This window comes from Metopolophium dirhodum, chromosome 1 (assembly GCF_019925205.1).
Source record: "Metopolophium dirhodum isolate CAU chromosome 1, ASM1992520v1, whole genome shotgun sequence".
NCBI lineage: Eukaryota > Metazoa > Arthropoda > Insecta > Hemiptera > Aphididae > Metopolophium > Metopolophium dirhodum.
This window is the reverse complement of record NC_083560.1, coordinates 144766192-144788533: the sequence shown is the minus strand read 5'-3', so window position 1 is coordinate 144788533 and position 22342 is coordinate 144766192. Positions and strand designations below refer to the sequence as shown.

Here is a 22342-nt window from a genome sequence, read left to right as displayed (position 1 = left end):
AATATTAATATTTTAATAGGTCTAATAGTAATATGATAATATAATACATTAATATAAGTGTGGTTATACCTCAAATTAGGTACTTAGCCCTTTTCCTTAGCATAAGTGACTAAAACTAAGTTGCACAGCTTCAAGCGTTGAAAATCCTATAGTGTTTTCAAGAAGTTTAGCAATTGCTTTGGTGTGCAGCTCTAGTTTTTTCACATGTTATTCTTTGCTTATAAGTAGTACTATTATAAATTGTGTAGTGTACTTATCATTTATATCTGGAATTTTTTTTTTAAAAAGGTCTAAGGCTACTCGATATTGCCATAGAAAAAGAGCTGCTCTCTATTTAGAATCATTATTTTCATCTAGCAGTGATGAAAATGTTGAAAATAGTATGACATCTATTTTTCCAAGTGTACATTTATCTGTTCCTTTGGTAACAAATACTGTTAATATAAACAATATCAAAATTAATACTGATCATAATGATCATACTTCAACTACCTCTAGTTGTATTGAATCAAATTTAGAAGACGTAAGTAGTTCAAGTTCATTTGATAACACATCTATTCAAGTAGTTGAAGAATGTGAAGATGTTGAGTTGACAATTGCTAAGTGGGCCGTTAGGAATTCTATATGTCATTCAGTTTTGGATGATTTATTAACTTCTTTGTCAAAACACACTGAATTTAAATATTTGCCTAAAGATTCTCGTACATTGTTACATACTCCTTCCTCTACTGTATTGAAAAATATTGACGGTGGTGTTTACTACCATTTTGGTATTGTCAGTGAAATAGAATATTTATGCAAAGTACATACACATTTACCTTCTACTTTAATGTTGATGGTTGGAATCGATGGATTACCAGTTACCAAAAATCCACCAAGTCAATTGTGGCCAATTTTAGGTTATTTTTCAAATATTCCTGATGAAAAACATAGAGTTTTCATCATAGGAGCTTATTATGGCAAATCTAAACCTGGTGATTGCAATGAATACATGCAGGATTTTGCTGATGAGTTGTGTTCGTTAATAAATGAAGGTGTTGTTATAAATAACATAACAATTAAAATATTGTTAAATGCTATAATTTGTGATACACCCGCAAAATCTTTCATTTTAAATATTCGTGGACATACTGCAAAAAACTCTTGTTTAAGGTGTCATACCGTCGGTCAATATGAAAATAACCGGGTATATTTTCTAGATTTAATTTATTCTCTAAGAACCCATGATGATTTTGTGGCATATCTGGACTCAGAGTTTCATTAAGGTACGGTTTCCTAGACGCGACCGGTCGCCGAGACAGGTCGCCGCGATCGGTCGCTATAACCTGTCGTTGGCGCGTGCTGGTTTCCCAGGCGCGACTGGTCGCCGAGACCAGTCTCCGGTGACGTAAAAAAAACTATCAAATTCTATATCTGTAATCAGTATCATTGTGGCTTTCGTGCAGTGAGTGCTAGTGTTTTCAAGTTAAATTTTATATTTATTATGAGTATGAATACAATTATTAACAATAATAAAATTATGTTACTTCTTCTCGAGGAAGAGGAAGAGGACGATGAGTTATTAATCACAACACAATCAGAACAGAGAGAAAAAGTTGATGCACTTTTTCTTAATAGGAAAGCTGAAGGATACTTTGAAATTTTAATAAGTAGACATTTAATAGGAAATGAAACAAAATTTCGCGAGTTTTTACGTGTTAATAAAAACCAATTTGATTTCCTGTTATCACTTGTCGAGGTACAATTAACAAAATTGCCTAGCAACCGAGTGAAGAAACCGATAACAGCCGCAGAAAAATTGGCATTGACATTAAGGTATTTTAATAGTATTTAGATATTTATAGTATTTTTATTTACACTTATCACATTTATTTTAACCACACTAAAAACTGGATGTATCACCATATTTTTATTTTTTATTTTGTAGGTACATGGCAACTGGGGAATCGTTTCGATCACTGGCCTTTGGTTTTCGAGTATGTCATAGCTACATCAGTATAATAATAAAACAGACCTTGTCAGTTTTAAAAGAAAAGTTAGTTCCAGTTTTCTTACCGGATTCATCTCAAATTGATTTTAAAAAAAAGGCTGATGAATTTTCCTATAAGTGGAACTTTCCTAATTGCATACTTGCCATTGATGGTAAACACGTACGTATTCGAAGTCCACACAATTCGGGGTCTCTATACTTTAATTATAAAGATTTTTTTTCAATCGTTCTCTTGGCAATGGTTGATGCAAATTATAAATTCGTCATTGTTGATATTGGCTCTTATGGGAAAGAAGGCGATAGTAGCATTTTTCTTAAATCTCTTATTGGTCAACAAATTTTAAATGGGTCATTTAGATTCCCTGAAGAAAGTTCACTTCCAGGTTCAAACATTGTTGTGCCTCACGTTATTATTGGAGATGAAGCATTTCGCTTGCACCCAAATATAATGAAGCCATATTCTAGAAAATCTAGTATGGGAGATGCCTCTAAAAAAATATTTAATTATAGATTAAGTAGAGCAAGGCGTGTCACTGAAAATGCATTTGGTTTATTGAGCCAAGTATTCCGTGTTTTTTACCAACCAATTAATATTGAAAGTACAACATGTGACAACTTAATATGGGTAGCTTGTTGTTTACACAACATGTTAAGGGATGGATATTTAGAAGACAACAGACAGCCGCATTACGAATATGACTGTGAACAAACTTTGCCAACGGGCAACATGCTGGAATTAAATCGAGTAGGAGGATTTTTTAATATGCAAGGATTTGAAGTGAGGGATCGATTTAAACATTTTTTCAACCATGAAGGAGCATTAAATTGGCAGAACAACACAATATTTTAAATTTATTATTTACTAATACTATTATTTGATTATGATTTCAATGAACTTGTATATTATTTTATTAACAATTTATTAATTTAATTTTACAAAGTTGTGTTTTTTCTAATTATTAAATTATTATTATTACATCATTACTTTAATATTACATTATTAATTATTTTATTATCATTTAAATTAATTATTGTTTATGTTACTCATTGTGAAATTGTACGTCATTTTGTATTCCTAAGTCGCTTGACCTGAAAAAAGAAGTGGAAACTGTTGCTTGTGGTTGAAATAAATCTGGTGAGGTCGTACTTTGATTATCTGGCATACTGTATGCAATTGATGATGGTGAACTAGTACTAGAATATTCATAGTTATTGTAAGTTTGAATAGGCAAAAAAGTACTTGAAGGTGTTGCTGAAATTGCACTATATTTGTCCTCAAGTTCGTTAACCATAATTAATGCCTTTAGTTTGGCTTCTTTTATGGCTGCCTGTGGCAGTTTTTTAACACTTAATGCCAAACTTTTAAAAAATAAATCGATATCATCATCTTTGTGTTTTTCTGCATTTAAGATTAGTTGATTTTGTTCTTCAATTCGTTTAAATGTCCTGTTTCTTTCTTCTGCCCTTTTTGTCACTAACGCTGATAGCTTGTCTACTTTAGACCGTGCACGCTTATCTACTAGGGAACATCCAGGGGAATCTTTATCCTGGAGTGGTAAAACGCCCAAATCTCCATCAATGGCCACATCTTCTTCGACATTGTCTTCCTCGCTCTGTGGTATGATGTTGCAAGTAGAACTAATGAAAATATTTATTATTATTATTAATATTAATATTATTAGGTAGGTATATAAGTATGCTTTTGATACATTTTATTAAAAAAAAATTTGTATAGATACCTCCGTTCGTTTTGAACTGTATTTAGAAAAGATGCACGATCTGCTGAAGGTAAACATTTTTTCGCTGAAGTTGCAGACCCGGTGCCGAGTTTTCTTTTGCAGCGATTGTGTGAATCGCGTATATACTTCCATTTTTTTTTGCAGTCGTCAACTAAAATAATATAAAATACTACATAATAATATTAAAATAATAATAAGTTAGTTGGATACTATACAGACTTAAGATAAGATATTAAAATTGTGCACGTGTCGGTTCTATATTATTACTATATATTATATATATTATATAGATAAGCCATAGTATTTTATCTTATCGGTTCAGTCATTGAAATGACTAAAATATACTATTTATACATATATTATATTATATTACATAATATCTTAGTCCGTAGCAATAATACAACTTTACTATAGACAGTGATTCACAACATTTTTCTAAAATACAAACTACAAAAATATTAAATGAAATGCAGTTATTTTTTTTTCATTACATTTTTATATTCCCTAAAATATTTTGCCGCCCCTGAAACATGGCGCCTCCAGGCATTTGCCTACCCGTGCCCCCCCTAAATACGGGCCTGAGTAATGCCGGGTTCACACTGTTGCAATTTCTTGTATGCTTTTTCCCGCATGCTTATTTTTACTCGTGCAAGAACAAAATTGAACAAATGTGAACGTTAATAATACGCATGCAAGTTCTTGCATGCTCAAACTTGCACGCAGTCCGGCATGTCGGACAGTAATTGAATGCAATTAGGTAATTGTATGCCAGTTTATTCTCGAACACGTTCTAGTGAACCACGTGGATTGTGTTTTATGAATTTTGTTTAATTAATAGAGTATTTAGTTAAGTACATTTTTTAAATAATTTAATTTGTAAACACTGAAATGGCCTCCAAATCAAAATATAGTTTGAACGAAGAAAATGTACTAAAACTAATTACTTTGTATCGTCATCACGAAGTACTATGGAACGTAAAACTGGACCAATATAAGAACAAAGATGCACGGAACCAGGCATATAAATTAATATCTGAAGAAATGAATGAAACTAATTTTGGACCATCTGATGTTCCAACCAAAATAAAAAATTTACGTACGGCCTACCACCAAGAAAAAAGAAAAGTAGAGGATTCAAAAAAGTCTGGATCAGGTGCCAACGATGTATATAAACCAAAAGTATTTTGGTTTGAAGCACTTGATATATTTTTGCATCCGGTTGTCGAATCAAGGAAAACTCACTCTAATTTGGTAATTTTTTAATATATTTCACTACCAAAATTTAAATAAATTAAATTACATAAATACCAATAGTAAATACTAAATTTATGGATAATATAATATTAAAATTTAGTATATAAGTCCGTGAAGTTGGCGGCACAATGTCAAAATTTTAATAAATGTAATATGTAACTAATACAAACATAATAATAATAATAATTAATATATAGATAAATGTACTTAAAAAATCATATTATCCTGCCATGGAACAGCACCTTCGTTATTAAAATATTGTGTGTATTTTTCTCGCAATGTTGTGGCTGATGTCGACGGATATCTCGGTGGATGAGAAGTCATATTTATAATTCCTGTTGGTTGTATTTCATTACGCCATGATCCGGGAGACCAATTACAATTATCTAAATCTTCATAATCAAATGTACCCGATGGTGTGTAGGTATTAGGCGATTTTATTCTTAGCCAATTATGTAAAGCACAAGTAGCATTTACGATACTGTCTACCTTTTCTGGAATAAGTGATATTGGTTTTTCATAAACTCTAAATCGACTTGTTAAAATTCCAAAAGCATTTTCTACTATACGCCTAGCTCTTGACAATCTATAGTTAAAAATTTTTTGTTCTTTTGTTAAATTTCTTCGGGCATATGGTTTCATTAAATATGGTTTCATAGGAAACGCTTCATCGGCAACAAAAACTGCGTCTTTTGGGAGGTTTAGTTTATTATTTTCAATTGCATATTTTAAGGAACAATCTGCAAATATACCACCATCCGACTGTCTTCCTTTTGCTCCAATATCTACATAACGAAAGCAATAATCATGATCTACACTTGCCATTAAGACTATACTACAAGAATTTTTGTAGTTGAAGTACTCAGTCCCTGTCCCCGGTGGTTTTTTTACAACTACATGTTTCCCGTCAAGGGCACCAACGCAGTTAGGAAAATTCCAACGCAAATTGAAACCATTTTGGATTTTTTTCCATTCTTCTTCTTTTCTAGGGACCTGGAAATGTATAAAAATATTTCAGATTTAAAAATAATATAAATATTAAATATAACATAAAACCATAAAACCATTTGAACAGTTGATTATTTTATTTATCACGTTTTCGAAGTACCCACCTAATTTTCAACTTATTATTTATTATAGGAAATGCTCATTGAAAAAGATTACGAATCTCAGTCAAATTCTGTTTGTGAAAATTTAACATCAGCCGAGTCCATTAAGCTGAATAGTTCTTTTTCATCAGTTGAAAATAATGCTACATTAATCTCTACAGTTAACAATACATCCCAACTATTATCGGACTTATCAGAAAAAGTTTTATCACCTCCGCTACCACCTCCACGGGCTTTAAAACGATCAATTTCAAAAAAAAGGAAAAATGAAGTGTCGGATACAACATATCTTGATAATGCTCTAAAAAAATTAGACGAAATATCTGATAAAACAACACAACCGTTGGAAATGAACGAATTTGATGCATTTGGTAATTTAGTATCAACAATGTTAAAAAAATTACCCATAAATTTAGCATTTCAGGCACAAAGTGATATACATAGCTTACTTATTAAGTATAAATTGCAAGCTGTACAACCAAGTGGAGTATTTAACTTTTCACAAACACCAGTTATTTATAATCAACAAGCTACTAATGATATACATGTGGATTATTCATCAGGGCACAACACAACATTAGCAGTTCCATCAACCAGTAATCAAATGTCAAATGAAAGTAATGGTTCATCAGCCTATTCTTCAAATGATGATATTTTTTCTTTGTAAATATTTTATATTTTTTGTAGGTAGGTACCTAACAAGTTTTTTATTTTATATATATTTTTTAAGTTTTTGAATTTTGATAAAAAAAACTAAGAAAAGGTTAAGTTTTATTTAAAAAGAATATTATATTGATAAATTTTATTTTGGTTAGTTACAATTTTAAATCTCGTTAAGATTTTTTTTATTTTACTTACATTAATTTTCTGTACCTATATTGTTTACCTAATTTACTTTTTGGTGATAATAAAGTTAAAAATATATAGTACTTACTTCAATGAATTCTTTCAATGCAGTATAAATAGCATTGCATACATCTGGTAGAAACGTACTTATTGTGTTCTTAGGTACTCTGAATAAATATTGAAGACTGGTAAAAGAATTGCCTGTGGCCAAAAAACGAAGTACTATTTCCAATTTTGTACGTGCAGGTAATGCTTTTCTAAAAAAAGTGTCTTCTTTTTGAATTAATGGTTTAACTTTCTCCAGTAAATATTGAAAAAGGTAATAATCCATTCTCAAAAAGTTTTTGTATGATGATGGATCTTCATTTCTTAATTCAAAACATAAACTATTTGATGCGCCAACACTATTTCTTCTACTAATCCATTGTCGAACCCATAATCTTTTTTTTTTTAAAGCTTCTTGCTTCTTTTTTAAGATTTCTTTACGAAGCATATCGCAAACAATAAGTACTCCTTTTTTTGTTGAATCCATTTAACAGTCTCGTAAAAATTAAAAATATTTCAAAATTGAAAAAAAAACAGCACTTCTACTCGCGATCAGATCACTTTTGAAACTAAACAATATTTAAATACATACAAGACTACACATATACAAGCATATATGTGAACATGCACTTGCGTATTACTATGCGTATTCTTGCATGATATATATTGCAAGCAAGTCTACAATGCAAGAAATTGCAACAGTGTGAACCCGGCATAAGGTACATATTATTATTATGAATAGTAATAATATTATATTAAGTTAATTTGAAACAAAAACACTTTCCCAAGGCAAAAAATTGTATCTACGCCATTGTATTGTATTAAATTAATCTTATTGCTAGATTATATATTATGTTATAGATAAATATTACATACCAGATTTCCCGATGGTGTTAGCAATATCTAACCAAATACTATCTTTATGTTCTGCATCTTTATATTTGTTGTGTGACAGATCAAACAACTCAACATTTTTTCGAACCAATTCGATGAGTTGTTCTTCTTCTTCTCCCGAAAAATGCAATTTAGCCATATTCATGCACGTGATGATCGAAATTCACTACCCAAAAGTTGGTTTGTGACTAAAAAAAATCGACGGTCGCGCGCATCGGTCGCAATACACTGCTCTCGGACCGGTAGTGTCGCCGGTCGCCACGATAAAGTTCAGTCGCGCGACAACAGTCGTGCGTTGGAAACCAGATAATAGGAATTACATATTAACAGTCGGACGGCGACTGTCGCAGCGACCTGTCTCGGCGACCGGTCGCGTCTAGGAAACCGTACCTTTATGGTGAAACTGTTCTGTCCAAATTACCTAAGTTTGACATCATAAATAATATTCCGTATGATTACATGCACTGTGTCTGTATCGGTGTTATGAAAAAAATTTTGATTTTTTGGACTGGTGGTGTCAAAAAACATAATTTAGCTCTTCCAAAAAAGTTGATATCTGTTTTAGACTCAAGATTGAATAATTTGGGACAACATGTGCCCCATGAATTTCAAAGAGCTCCTAATGAGAATAGTAGACAGCATCCGATACACGATGCATCTCGTTTAAAGGCCACAGAACTTCGACAAATTTTATTGTACACCGGTATGGTTATTTTTCATAAAGTAATTAGTGAAGAAGTGTATAACCATTTTTTAGAATTTTGTATCGCCATGAGAATTCTTTCCACAAATAATATCACTAGCGAGTATAATGAGTTTGCCAAATCATTAATTCTTCACTTTGTTGCTTCTTATGCACAAATATAATATGGAAAATGTTTCATGTCCCACAATATGCATAGTATACTGCATTTGTCTGACGATGTCAAAAAATTCGGACCTGTAAACTCGTTTTCTGCTTTCCCATTTGAAAGTTATATGCAGCCTCTTAAAAAAAAAATTAAAAGTGGATAAAGCCATTACAATAACTAGTACGACGCTACGCCGAGGAAAAAATACTTTGGCATAATCAAAAATTGAAGCCTGAAAATAGAAATAGTTCTATAAATTATCAATGTAAAATTAAAAATCGACCACTTACAGAAAACAGTTGTGATCCCCAATTTACTGGTTGGAAAATGACCAACTTTGTTTTAAAGTTAAACAAAGCTGATAATTGTGTACAAATGAAAAATAATGATGTAGTGCTTATAGAAAATATTGCCACATCAAAATGTGATAATAGTGTGGTAATAATTGGACGAAAGTTTAGTAAATTGATTAATTTTTTTGAGAAACCGTTGTCATCACATTTATTAAATATACACAGTGCATCAAATCTAAGTCATCTTCAGTCTTGGAAGTTGAACAGAATTAAATCAAAAATGATGTGTCTCCCTTTGACTGATATTGATTCTTACGTTATATTGCCTTTGTTGCATTTACAGTAAATTGTAATACATATTGTACAATGTACATATCTTATAATTTATACCTACTTAGATATTGTATAATCAATAAATATTATTAAGTGCTAATATAGTTAACTATAGATTCTTAAGTAAATAGATGTATATACCTATCGTTCTTTAACGTTACAAATAATAGCTCTTATTAAAGTGTACATCAAAGTTTATAAAATGTATTACAAAGTGTAGGTATAATATGTTTATATTAACAGTATATGTGTATCTATAATTATTTTAATTTGGTTAAATCCTTACAAATCATCCTATCTTTACAAAAGAGTGCATACTTATATGAAGATCATAATATTATATTAGGTAAATATAATAATATATTAATATACAATATAATATATAAGTATTAATAATATATAATAATAATAATTTGTATTGCTATCAACCATTACAGCATTTTATAATATTTTATGCATGCAGGTTTCTATAGCTACCTAGGTATCTTTTCAGAAGCATGATGTTTATGCTGAATATATTATATTGCTTAGTAATTTAATGGAGCTTGTTATTTATAAATTCTATAGTTTACAATGAACCTTTAGTGAAAAAGAGTTATCGGTGGCTATAATTTTGCTATTTATTTAGGTCTTGGTACGTTGTAATTTTTACTATATCCAATGAAATTCAACATGTCCCCAATACATGGCTTCAAAATGAAAATATTTGTTGGTTTCCTAATTTAAAAAAAGATGGAAAGGAAATATTCTTTACTATATCACAAGTTTCCACCATGATAAAAAAATGCACAGCAATAAATGATGTAGATGGCACAAATTATGACATAAGGACTGTAGCAGGGCCATTTGGTAAGTGATAGATACTAAAATATATTATAGATTATTAGTTCATAATCTCAAGTTTATTTTTCATAATATTTTTAGAATGAGAAAGTCAAGCAAAAAAAGTGGTAAAAGCTTGGTCAGAACCGGACTCTTCTGATAGTAGTTTTGAAGATGAATCGCCAGTACAGCCTGTAACTAAAAAACGAAAAGAAACTGCAAAATGTTCACGCGAACCCGAAAAAGATTTTTTGAAGTTGCCTGTACCACCAGTATTGCCATTATGTAATATAATATGTAGTATTATTGTTATGTTACAACATCTAAATCGTTTAAAAATATTGTCACAATAGAATACAAATATTTCTATTTCCTAATTGTATATATAGCTGCAATAGGAACTACTGCAGGTGGGAGTCCTCTAATGGCATCTGATTTAAGTACTGAATTGGGACCTCTTCTATCTGATTCAATCCCTGAATCATATTCAAAATCTGAAAGTACTTCTAGAATAAAGATTAAAAAGAGTAAGTCCGTAGTACTTATTGGCTAATTAAACAAAATATTTATACTTTGTTATATATTTTTTTTTACATATTATAAATATAAATACCTAGTTCACCGCGGTCAGCGTAGCAATACACATCGGTGTAATCTGCTCCGCGCCATGCGTACGCTATCCGATGCAATTCGCAACCGATTTTACTCTAACTTAGATCAAAATCTTAAGGAAATTAATTCTCAAATTTACATACTACTCTCATTTTAATCGGCTGTAAGTGCAAACCTTTACGGTCAAATAAGTGTTTTAACTAATTAGATCAATTATTTATCATCGCAAGGTAATCAATAATTAGACCGATAAGTTATCAAGCGTCGGTTCCAGGTACCGTACCCATACGTGACCTTGGTCCCGTAGATAATCTCGTGGCACAATGCCGGCCAAAAATAACCCGCTTACCAAAAACTCGTCTTCCTCACGTAACAGTATACAGAGCGGCTCAAATGATGAAGAGAATTCATCATTAAAAATTGTCATAGCAAAAAACACGCAGAACAATCCAAACGACAGTCCAGATTGGATAATTTAAACCGGAAAACGTCATAATTCCCCAGGTATCTCACCTGCATCAAAAGGAATCAATACCAAACAAAACAAATTTACATACACTACTCCCAACCGCTACGAAGCACTCAACATCTCAGATAATGAAACGGAAAAAAATATTGAAAAGGAGGGTGAAAACGAAAATATGCAAACCGAAAACACCATACTGCCTCCAACTCCTCCACCAATATTTATCACCACACCAGTCAACTATCAAAATTTTTGCAACCAAATAAAAACCTTAATCAGTGATGAAGAATTCCTATGCAAAACCACAACCAAAAATCTCAAATTAACACTAAAATCTTCTCAATCCTTTCGTCAAGTAATCAAATTACTAAACGACAATTCTGTGGAATACTTTACTTACCAAGCGAAGGAAGAGAAATCATATCGAGTAGTTTTAAAAAACCTTCACCACACAACACCTACTGAACTAATTACCAAAGACCTCAACGAACTCGGATTTTCGGTTAGAAATATCACCAACATAAAGAATAAAAACCAACCCAACACTCCACTCCCTCTCTTCTTCATCGACCTTAATCCGGCATCAAACAACCCAGAAATATTTAAGCTAAGGACTATTTTTCCACTCAATAGTCAAGATCGAAGAACCTCATTCCAGACGTGACATACCTCAATGCCACCGATGTCAAAATTACGGACACACGCGTACCTACTGTAATCGCCAACCAAGGTGCGTCCGCTGTGGCCAAGCCCACCTTACCGACTTGTGCGAAAAATCCAAGGATCTACCGGCTACCTGCGCTCTATGTGGGAAAGACCATCCTGCCAACTACAGAGGATGCGTTGTACACAAAGGACTCCAAAGATCCAGAAACACGAAGGACGCTAGCAAGGACCCATCCATTCCAACCATCTCCAGCCAACCAGACAACAACGAACAACACACTCAACAAAACAACTCAAAGGGTAAGCCCCTCAGCAATGTCACCTTTCCTCGTACTTATTCAGACACAGTCAAGTCATCCAGCCCATCTAATCCTCAAAAAGGGGAGCCTAATGAACCCCCACTTTCCACCCAACTTTCATCTTTCCTCGAAAATTTTCAATCCCTTATCACACCCTTAATAAATCTACTCACGACTCTTATAAATAAAATTTTAATCAATAATGAACATTAACTCAAATGCAAACCATCCATTAACCATTTTCTCCTGGAACGCCAATGGCCTCAGAAAACACTTAGACGAACTACAGCACATCCTAACTAACACAAATACCGATATTGCCCTAATCTCTGAAACACACTTTACTTCTACCTCATGCGCTAAAATACATGGCTTTAATTCATACTACTCATGCCACCCTGACGGAACTGCTCACGCCGGTTCGGCAATTTACATCAAGTCAAGCATACCCCATCACCCACTACCTTCCTACATCTCTCCTCACATACAAGCATGTAGCGTCTCAATCGTTACTCATAACAACATACCTATTACTGTATCCGCAATTTATTGTCCTCCCGGACTCATCACCACTATTGATCATTTCTCTGAATTCTTTTCTACACTGGGACATCGCTTCGTCTCAGGAGGTGATTTTAACGCGAAAAATACAACATGGGGTAATCGCACTCCCAACACCATAGGCAGAGCATTACAGTGCTGCATAAACAATAATAACTTATCTTCCTTAGCTCCTCCTGGACCAACTTATTGGCCCTCTCACAACAACAGACTACCCGATATCTTAGATATCTTTGTTATGAAATTACCAAGTAATATACTCAGTGACCTTACCAACCTCTACGACCTATCCTCCGATCATACCCCAATAATTCTCAAACTAGGTTTAAACGTTCCTCCATGCCAAAATGAAACTCTCACCCCCGGTCAAACAGATTGGTCTACCTTCAAAAACATTTTAAATGATGACATAAAACTCAACGTTTCCTTAAAATCAATCGATGAAATCAACAACGCTATTAATCACCTTACAACCTCCATACAAAAAGCCGCATTAGCTGCTGTAAAACCCCAAACAAATAAAAAAACAAAAAACCAAACTCCCCCCCATATACAAGCTCTACTTACCGAGAAACGTAGAACTAGGGCACACAAACTAAATAAAAAAGGAAATCCAAAAGTACAAAAGTCAATCATACAACACTTATGTAGAATCTTTAACCACTAAAAATATGTCTCTGTGGAAAGCAACTAAAAACATATTACGAATAAACCAACCCATCCCTCCTCTTAGAAAAGAAGACAATTCATGGGCTATTACCGACACCGATAAATCTAATATCCTAGCTCAGCACCTAAAAAACTGCTTCTGTCCTCATGATATTCAACCCAGTCCCACTCAACTGGAAATAGTTGAAAACTTCCTCGAATCTCCTCTCCCAATGTCTCTGCCTGCCAAAGCCACATCCCCCGAAGAAATAAACAATGTAATAAAAAAAATCCCTATCAAAAAATCCCCAGGTAATGACCTAATTACCAACTTTATAGTAAAAAACCTACCTCGCAAAGTCATAATTTATTTATCCCATTTATTTAATGCACTGTTTAGATTATCATACTTTCCTGGGGCCTGGAAACACTCTATCATAATTCTTATTCTCAAACCAAACAAACCACCTGAAAATCCAGAATCATACAGACCAGAAATTTTCGAAAACATTTTATTAAAAAGGCTACTCTCCATCGCCACCAATGCTAATATCATCCCACACACACAATTTGGGTTCAGAGCCCATCATTCAACTATTCACCAACTACACCGCACCGTCGATCACATCTCCAGCGCTCTGGAAAAAAAAGAATTCTGCCCCACTGTTTTTCTCGACGTCTCTCAGGCCTTTGACCGGGTCTGGCACGACGGACTCCTCTACAAATTAAAAAAGTTCCTTCCAGCCCCGTATTTTCTACTATTAAAATCCTACCTATCAGACCGTTTCTTCACTGTTCGTCTTAAAAACAGCTACTCAATATGTCACCCTATTAAAGCAGGTGTCCCACAAGGAAGCGACATCGCCCCTTTCCTATACTCTGTTTTCACCCATGATATCCCAAAGACTCATTACACATTCATTGGCACATACGCTGATGATACCCTAATTTCGGCGTCACATCGCGATCCAGAAATTGCTAGCTCAAGGATCCAAAATCACCTCAATATGATCAACTTATGGGCAAACCGTTGGAAAATAAAAATAAACGAAACCAAATCAACTCACATAACATTCACTTTACGAAACTCTGACTGCCCCCCAGTTATGCTCAACAACAAAGTCCTTCCAACAGCAAATGAAGTTAAGTACTTAGGGCTCACATTTGACAAACGTCTTACGTGGGGCCCTCACCTGAAAATAAAGCGTAAACAAGTCAACTCCAGGCTGCACCTCCTTAGACCTCTTTTAAAATCCAAACTATCCCTAACAAACAAGGTGACAATATATAAAGTGATAATCCGTCCGGTCTGGCTCTATGGCATTCAGATATGGGGGTCTTCAAAGCCTTCAAACACTAGAACACTACAAGCATTTCAATCAATATGCTTACGCCTAATCACCTCCTCCCCCTGGTACGTAACAAATAAAAATCTCCACAAAGATTTAAAACTACCCACTAACCTAACGAATTGGCCAAATCCCATTATACCAAATTCTTTTCTAAACTACACACTCATTATAATCCTTTAATCCAAAAATTATCCTCTGCAACACACGTCCCTAAAAGACTAAAAAGGCTGTGGCCCCGAGACTTGCTCAAAGCATAAAATTATAATGTTACGAGTCATAACTTATGACCTAACTAAACAATAACTTAATGTAATCTCTGGTCAGGTGACACTACTGAGGGTCTTCCTATTCGAATATTTTATAATGTTATATAAACTTTATCATCATACTTACTGATTATTGTAAAATAGATTGTAAATATATTTTTCTAAATAAAAAAAAAAAAAAATGTATGAATTATTAATATTCATCAATACTGTATTTAGGTCTTATAATATGTACTTTTTTTAGATCAAGAAAGTGCTGTATCACATAGTAGTTTGAGTTCAAGTAGCACACCTATCAACAATTTAAAAAAAAATAATTTAAAACTGTAAAATGCTTTACAAATGTACACCTGTATATTGTAAATGTACAATTTTTATTACTTATTATTTAAATTAAAAGTGTTTTACTTAACTTTTAATATTTTTTATAATGTTATATTATAGCAACAACATTAAGTACTGAGTACCAATTGGAACCTCCTCTGTCTGATACAATTATTGAATCAAATCCGAACTCTGAAAGTACCTCTAACGTAATGGTTCATAATAATGGTGTGAAAAATATATATTATTAAATACTGCTTCAATACTTAGTTATCATAATTTCATGTTACAGACATTTTCAATAATATTAATATTTGATACTATAGTATATTATGCATAACACAAAAATTGGTATTCGATAATGCAAAACACACTTTTTTACTAGTGCGTTTTAAAAATGTGGTTTTAATTAAACACAATTTTAAAAAAACTTAAATTTCACTATTTATTTTTATAATACTCTTATAATATTTTTTTTGTGTCAAAATTTCTCAATTTTGATGTTTATAATTAAAAGTTGTTAACTTAAAATTCTGATAACAGTTTATAATTTGTTTGTATAAAGAATTAATATAAAACTTATTAATCTGTATTGCTAATTTTTGTAGGTCCTAGTGGTCCTAATACAGATATTATGAGTCCATTTTTTGCAAAAAATTCAAATATGATGTATGACGACATAATAAACATCTCTGGTGATTGTTTGAAGAAAAGTAAGTTTCAATTAGTGATTTACAATAGAGTAGGAATGTTTTTTTAACCTTTGAAAAATAATAACATAATATTTTTCAGGTACTACAGAAGATGATGTTGGTACTCTTTTGACTGGTTCATTGATGTTGCTAGATGGTACACCCAGCTTTCAAGAAATTAATTATAGGGATAGTAACGAGTATGATAATTTTGATTCTACCCTTATTAATAATGAACGTAAGAAAGAATATTGTTCTTATGCCAAAATATTTCTTATAATCACATTTTTTATAACTTATATAGGAACAAACAATACAAATACTACTGATGCTGGTTTGATGGATTTGTCAAATTTCATTAGCAAAAATGGTTTGTAACATTTTTAACATTTTTTAATTAGAAATTTATATTTTATTTGAGATATTGTGTGTTTCAGAAAACTGCTGTTGCCAAAAACTTTTAGAAATCAAATCAACATTAGCTATTAATGAAAAAGCATCAAAGGCAGTTCATAAACAAATGATGATTCAGTTGCACATGTTAAGCAACTCTAACGTGAAGATTGTTAATGCAATGAAAAACATGGACCAAAAGCTACAATTGATACTGAAAGCTGATTCTAGGATGAGGTCATTAGCTCTGCCTATACCTGTATTACCAACAGCCTTAATAACTCTATTACCTGTAAAATGTATTGAAGAGGTAGATGTAGTTGAATCCATTCTATCAGATGATATTGATGGCCTTAATAACCAAGAAGAATTGGTGAGCATTAACTATTAATATTATTTGTATATAGGTAGATACCTACTATTTTACAATAAATACATTTTTTTAAACTATGAGACATATATAATATAATATATTTAGCCAATATATTATAATAATAATGTATGTACCTATACTATAATACTAGATAAGCAAGTTATATTGTATAATTTTAATTTCCCAATTTACAGAAATCATACCTCTACATGAAGATTGGGAGTATGGATTCCATAAGCGCAGCTGCACGAGCAGCAATAAATGAATGTTTTAATTATAATGTATTGGCTTTCTTCAGCTTCAGAGGAAAAACTAAGCGAAGTTTTACCAACTTAAAGTTGTCTACTGTTATTTATGGTAAATATTTCTAGAAATAAAAAATTCAAATCAATCTTATGAGTAATTTATCTGAAATTTGTTTGTTTTAGAATCATTGTCTAGTTTCCGTACTGATCCAAAAGATGAAGCCAAATTCAATCGAACTGTGGACAATTATATAAAACATTCAAAACAAAATAATCATGAAGATCAAATAGAATAAATAATACATTTTTACATACATTTTTCCTATAAATCTATATTTCAATTTTTACAGTTTATGATCAATAAAATGTTATCTTTAGCTAAAGAAAATTATTTTAGTGATTGATGTTACCCTAGCTATTACCCTCATGCATGGTTAGGTTAGTATACTAGTTCACGTAGTATTTTGTACAAATCTAATGAGTACATTGAACAAAAATACAAAATGTATATACAATTATAATTTTTTTAATTAAATTGAATAGATAGTATTTACTTTTATAATTATTTAATTATTTGGTTTAACTTCTATTTTTATTAAATTAATTATATAAATTGTTTACACCTCATCTTATGGATTATTTATATTAATTTATAGTGTTTCAAACCACGACTATATGCATATATACATGGATAAAAAAAAATTTATATTGACTCGTTAAAATAGTAAACATAAAAAATATTTAGGGTAGTGTGAAAACAGCAAATGATATTATGAGGGGTTTACCTATCTATCCCACAGTATTCTATTTTCGTTTGTAAATAGAATAATTTTAAGATAATTTATGTTTTTGTGGGATATGGGGTGCTCACCCCAGAAGCACAGTTAAGTTAATTGTTAAATAATCTTGAACATTAAACAATTATAACATGGTCAGGGACACTAAATAAAAACAGTTATAAAACAGAACATTGAACCGTCATAACACAGTGTTTACACTGTCGGGACACCGTATAAAAACAATTTTAAAACTCAACTTTGAACCATCATAACACCGTGTTGACACTGTCCAAAAACGGTTTTAAAACCCGACATTTAACTGTTATGTGACATCTACAGAACACTGTTCGATCAGGAATATATGTTCACCATACCACGGTTATAAAACCAATATGAGCACAATAATAACACTCTGTGTTACCCATGTAAAATATCGGTATTCAAAATCGAAAAAACACTGTGCTCTGAACAGGATTTTAACAGTGTTTTGCACTTTTAATTACTAATGTTTAACACAGTGTGAGCACAGCAAATGCTACTCGGGTACAGTTACTAGTCAGTAACAATAGTAACATAATAACAATCGTGCTTTACTGCTTTGGATATTGGATGGAAAAAAATAACAGTAACAGTTATTTTCACTGTTATTTTTTTTGTAACAATAACAGTTGATAACAGTTAACAATTTTAATAACAGTTTAGCATCACTAATACATACATACATACATACATACATACATATTACTAACCACTGTGTGACGGGGAGTTATAAGACCATTCCCTCGGGGGTTTTTACACCTTTAGCCATATGTCGCGAGGGCGGCTCCTTCACGCCTTTTTTCGACGCGGTCACATCCCTCCGACGGGTTTCGTCAGGGCGCCCGGGCGCCAGGCTGGCAGTCCCCCGCCGGCTGCTCTCGTTCGAGATAGATCGGTGGGTTTCGTATAACCGCGTCAGCGAGCGCTGGATTCGACCCAGACAAATAACTCCCCTTCTACTAAGGCGCTACTCCCGACAGCCCCCGCGAGGCCATCCACATATGTCGAGAGGTACACGCGCGCGTCGGCCGGACGCACGCTACATAGCTCGACGGGCACTGATACCGTTCGGGCGTTAGCAAAGTCGTGTTTTCAGTGGGGCTGTCCTCGTCGCCCGCGGGATGAGATTGAAGGATCCATTATCCAGAGTACTCACAACGACTCTTTTCCCACTAGCATCAAATAGTGTCGATGTTAAAAATGTTGATGAATGGAAGGTGAAAGTAAAATTAATTATTGAAGGATATGAACCTTTATACAATCGTTATTAGCAAGTATGGATAGCATAAAAAGTGTTAATGAATTGTCAAATAAAATTAATATACTAGATGCAATTTATTGGTTGAATAAATCTGTAAACTTAATAAAACCAGATACAGTCAAAAAATGTTTCATAAAAGCCGGGTTTAATTTAGTTTTGGACCAGCCAACAGATGCCATTAACGATAACGATAACGATTTTAAATTGCTATGTTCTACAATAAATGAAAAAGTAGATAGTGATGAATATGTTAACATCGATAAGCATTTATGTACTAATGATACTGATATTATTACTGATACTACAGTGAAACCTTGCACTTCAATTTCAATAGACGTTGAACAATCCAGTTCCGAAGACGAAACAGATAATGTACCATTGCACGGCAATGATATTAAAACGTATAAGAACGCCCTCCATGAAATAAAACGATTAGAAATGTTCGCATTGGATCAAAATAATGAAAATGAACTTCTTGAATCAATTCGTAACTTGAAAAATTTTGTAGAAAAGAAAATGGCAAGTCAAATAACAAAACAAAAAACATTAGATGAATTTTGGAGTAAAATCCAATAATAAATAATATGTAAAATATATGAAATAAATAAATTATGTAATAATAAATAATAAATAATATGTAAAATATATGAAATAAATAAATTATGTAATAATAAATAATAAATAATATGTAAAATATATGAAATAAATAAATTAATAATAAATAATAAATTACATTTGATAAAGATCTATCGGGAAAATTTTTTTTTTACAACCTGTTTTAAATGGAAACCTGTCTAAAATGGAAAAAATATCCGGTCCCAACGGTTTCCATATTACACAGGTTTTACTGTAATAGCAAATCAATTTTTGAAGTTGGCAAATCAAAATTCTATTTTTGGCCGATTTTAGAAAAAAAAATTCCAGCCCACCCACTTTGTCCGATCATCTCCAAACAAACGCCGGTAGTTAGCAAACAGTTAGCAAATAATAGCAAATCAATTTTTGAAGTTAGCAAATCAAAATTCTATATTTGGCTGATTTCAGCTCACCCACCTTGTCTGACAGTGTTAGAATTTTTTTTATAAGTTTTCAAGTCGATTCTTTGTATCTTGCAGGAACTCAACTGGTTATCTCCTATTATTTTAGCAAACAACTTACAAAATATGTTTTATTTTAAACTCTTCAACACTTATCCTTTGTTATGAATAATTAATTGTTTGTTCTACGTATAAGTGGTATAAGAATAACATTAAATATAATTTTTTTTTGTAATCAAAAAACACTACAATTCATAATATAGTTTTACTTTATTCCTAACCGATGTTTCAAGTAAATTAAAACAGAATTCAAAAATTAATACAATACTATAGAATACAATAAAATTAAAGAGTAGTTCTAAGTCGTTAGTTGAAGGTGATCGAATAAGTCCATATTTTTTACCCGAGTTCACCAAAAATATACTGAGGCTTTGTAAAGAATTTCCAACTTCTCGATTTTTAAAACTTTCCAACCAGCCATTCGATGCCTTAAATTCGGTGACTGACATTTGTTCAGCAATTTGGCGTGCTTTAGTCTAATTGGTCCAAAAATTGGTATATTTTTTGCTCTAGCACTTACAAACCACTCCCAAGTCAAATTATTAATTTCTTCATTAGCGTTGGATTTTGGTTTTCTTTTCATTCGCCAATTTCCTAAAATTAAAAAATATACGTACATATAATAGAATTTTGAATTTTACATTTTTATAGTTAAGCTTATTGCATAATGCATACCATTCATCCATTGTTCTTTTATTTCATTTTTTTGCTTTAATATATTATACACTTGACTTTTTCCACATTTGAAAAGTTCACAAATTTGTTTTACTGTTAATTTATCTTTTTCACTTTAATCCCTCTGATTCTGACGTATGTAGTTCAGATTGTTAGATTCCATTTGAACGTATTGGTCGCACACATACATGTGCAACAAGGACCGGCCTTGATGTATTAAACTGAACAGTTGGTGCCTCGTGCAGGGCCGGATTGGTATGTATCGGCCCATCGAGATTTTCACTTCTAAGCGGCCCATTTATATGTTCACCGGCCCAAAATTTGTACAGTAAATTTTTGACAAGGTATTCTTCTTCTTCTTCAGCTTTTACTGACCTTGAAGGACTTTCGCTGCCTCTACTACTTTTTTCCAACTATCTCTGTCAATACTGTCTTCTAAAGTTAGTCCCTGGGCGCACTTGTTTATATCTTCTTTAACCCTGTCTATCCAGCGCTGTCTAGGGCGACCCCTAGGTCTTTTTCCATTGATTTTTCCTTCCAGAGCTTTCTTTAGAATACCATTTGACCTCCATACATGGCCTGCCCACTCAATTCGTTTGCTCATAAGGTACGCGTTGATACCGGGTTTTTGATAAATTTGTTGTACTTCTACATTAGTTCTTCTTCTGTAAACTTCATTTTCTAGTATAGGTCCATAAATCCTTCTAAGAACTCTTCTTTCGAAGCAAGCCATTTTTTCCTCATCTCCTTTAGTTGTCGACCAAGTTTCACATGCAAATGTTAGAACTGGCCGTAGGAAACTTAAGTACAGGCGTTCCTTTGATCGTCTAGAGAGGAGCTTTGATTTGAACAATTTTTCCAAAGCGTAGTAACCCTTATTAGCGGCTGATATCCTAATTTTAATTTCATTATGCATGTTATTGTATTGATTTATGTTTGCCCCGAGATATTTGAAGTTTTCCATTTGTTGGAAGGTATAGTTTTCTACTACTAGGTCCGAGATATCCCTTGCTCCCCTTGTCATGACTAAATATTTGGTTTTATCCTGATTTACTTCTAGACCCATTGGCTTCGCTGCTTTTAACAAATCATTAGTTATTATCGTTACATCTTGTCGCGTACTGCCTATTATAACTATGTCATCAGCATAGGCAAGTAGTGTACTATTTGATAACAACTCCATGCCTTGTCGCATTGGCATTGACCTGATCACTTTCTCAAGCGCTAGGTTAAAGAGAACTGGTGACAAGGCATCACACTGTTTGAGTCCTGTGCTAACCTCAAAACTGTCAGATGTACCATTGCCAAACTTCACTTTGCACATTGTATTCGTGTTGCATGCTTTTATGAGATCGATAAGTTTTTTGGGTATTCCAAATTCTTCTAGGGCCGCCCACAGTTTATCTCGAACTATGCTA

The 22342-nt window shown here is 32.5% G+C and overlaps 4 protein-coding genes and 1 pseudogene across 4 annotated transcripts; 3 read left to right on the top strand and 2 right to left on the bottom strand.

Annotated features, from left to right (window-relative positions):
- Positions 1–1464: 1464 nt before the first annotated feature.
- On the top strand, positions 1465–2936 carry LOC132937283 (uncharacterized). The gene is made up of 2 exons (XM_061004122.1): positions 1465–1815; positions 1928–2936. Exons 1-2 carry the CDS (start codon positions 1484–1486, stop codon positions 2838–2840), a joined length of 1245 nt encoding a protein of 414 aa, XP_060860105.1. The 5' UTR covers positions 1465–1483; the 3' UTR covers positions 2841–2936.
- A 5-nt stretch (positions 2937–2941) lies between these two features.
- On the bottom strand, positions 2942–4460 carry LOC132933114 (uncharacterized). Its single transcript, XM_060999442.1, has 3 exons — positions 4443–4460; positions 3730–3854; positions 2942–3628 (listed from the first exon to the last, which is right to left on the bottom strand). The coding sequence occupies exons 1-3, from the start codon at positions 4458–4460 to the stop codon at positions 3031–3033; spliced, it is 741 nt and encodes a 246-aa protein (XP_060855425.1). The 3' UTR covers positions 2942–3030.
- Positions 4323–7156, top strand: LOC132935046 (uncharacterized). Its single transcript, XM_061001491.1, has 2 exons — positions 4323–4980; positions 6124–7156. The coding sequence occupies exons 1-2, from the start codon at positions 4618–4620 to the stop codon at positions 6757–6759; spliced, it is 999 nt and encodes a 332-aa protein (XP_060857474.1). The 5' UTR covers positions 4323–4617; the 3' UTR covers positions 6760–7156.
- Positions 5152–7528, bottom strand: LOC132935045 (putative nuclease HARBI1). The gene is made up of 2 exons (XM_061001490.1): positions 7027–7528; positions 5152–5976 (listed from the first exon to the last, which is right to left on the bottom strand). The coding sequence occupies exons 1-2, from the start codon at positions 7468–7470 to the stop codon at positions 5191–5193; spliced, it is 1230 nt and encodes a 409-aa protein (XP_060857473.1). The 5' UTR covers positions 7471–7528; the 3' UTR covers positions 5152–5190.
- A 2599-nt stretch (positions 7529–10127) lies between these two features.
- LOC132933632 (uncharacterized) lies at positions 10128–17336 on the top strand (annotated as a pseudogene).
- The last annotated feature ends 5006 nt before the right edge of the window (positions 17337–22342 follow it).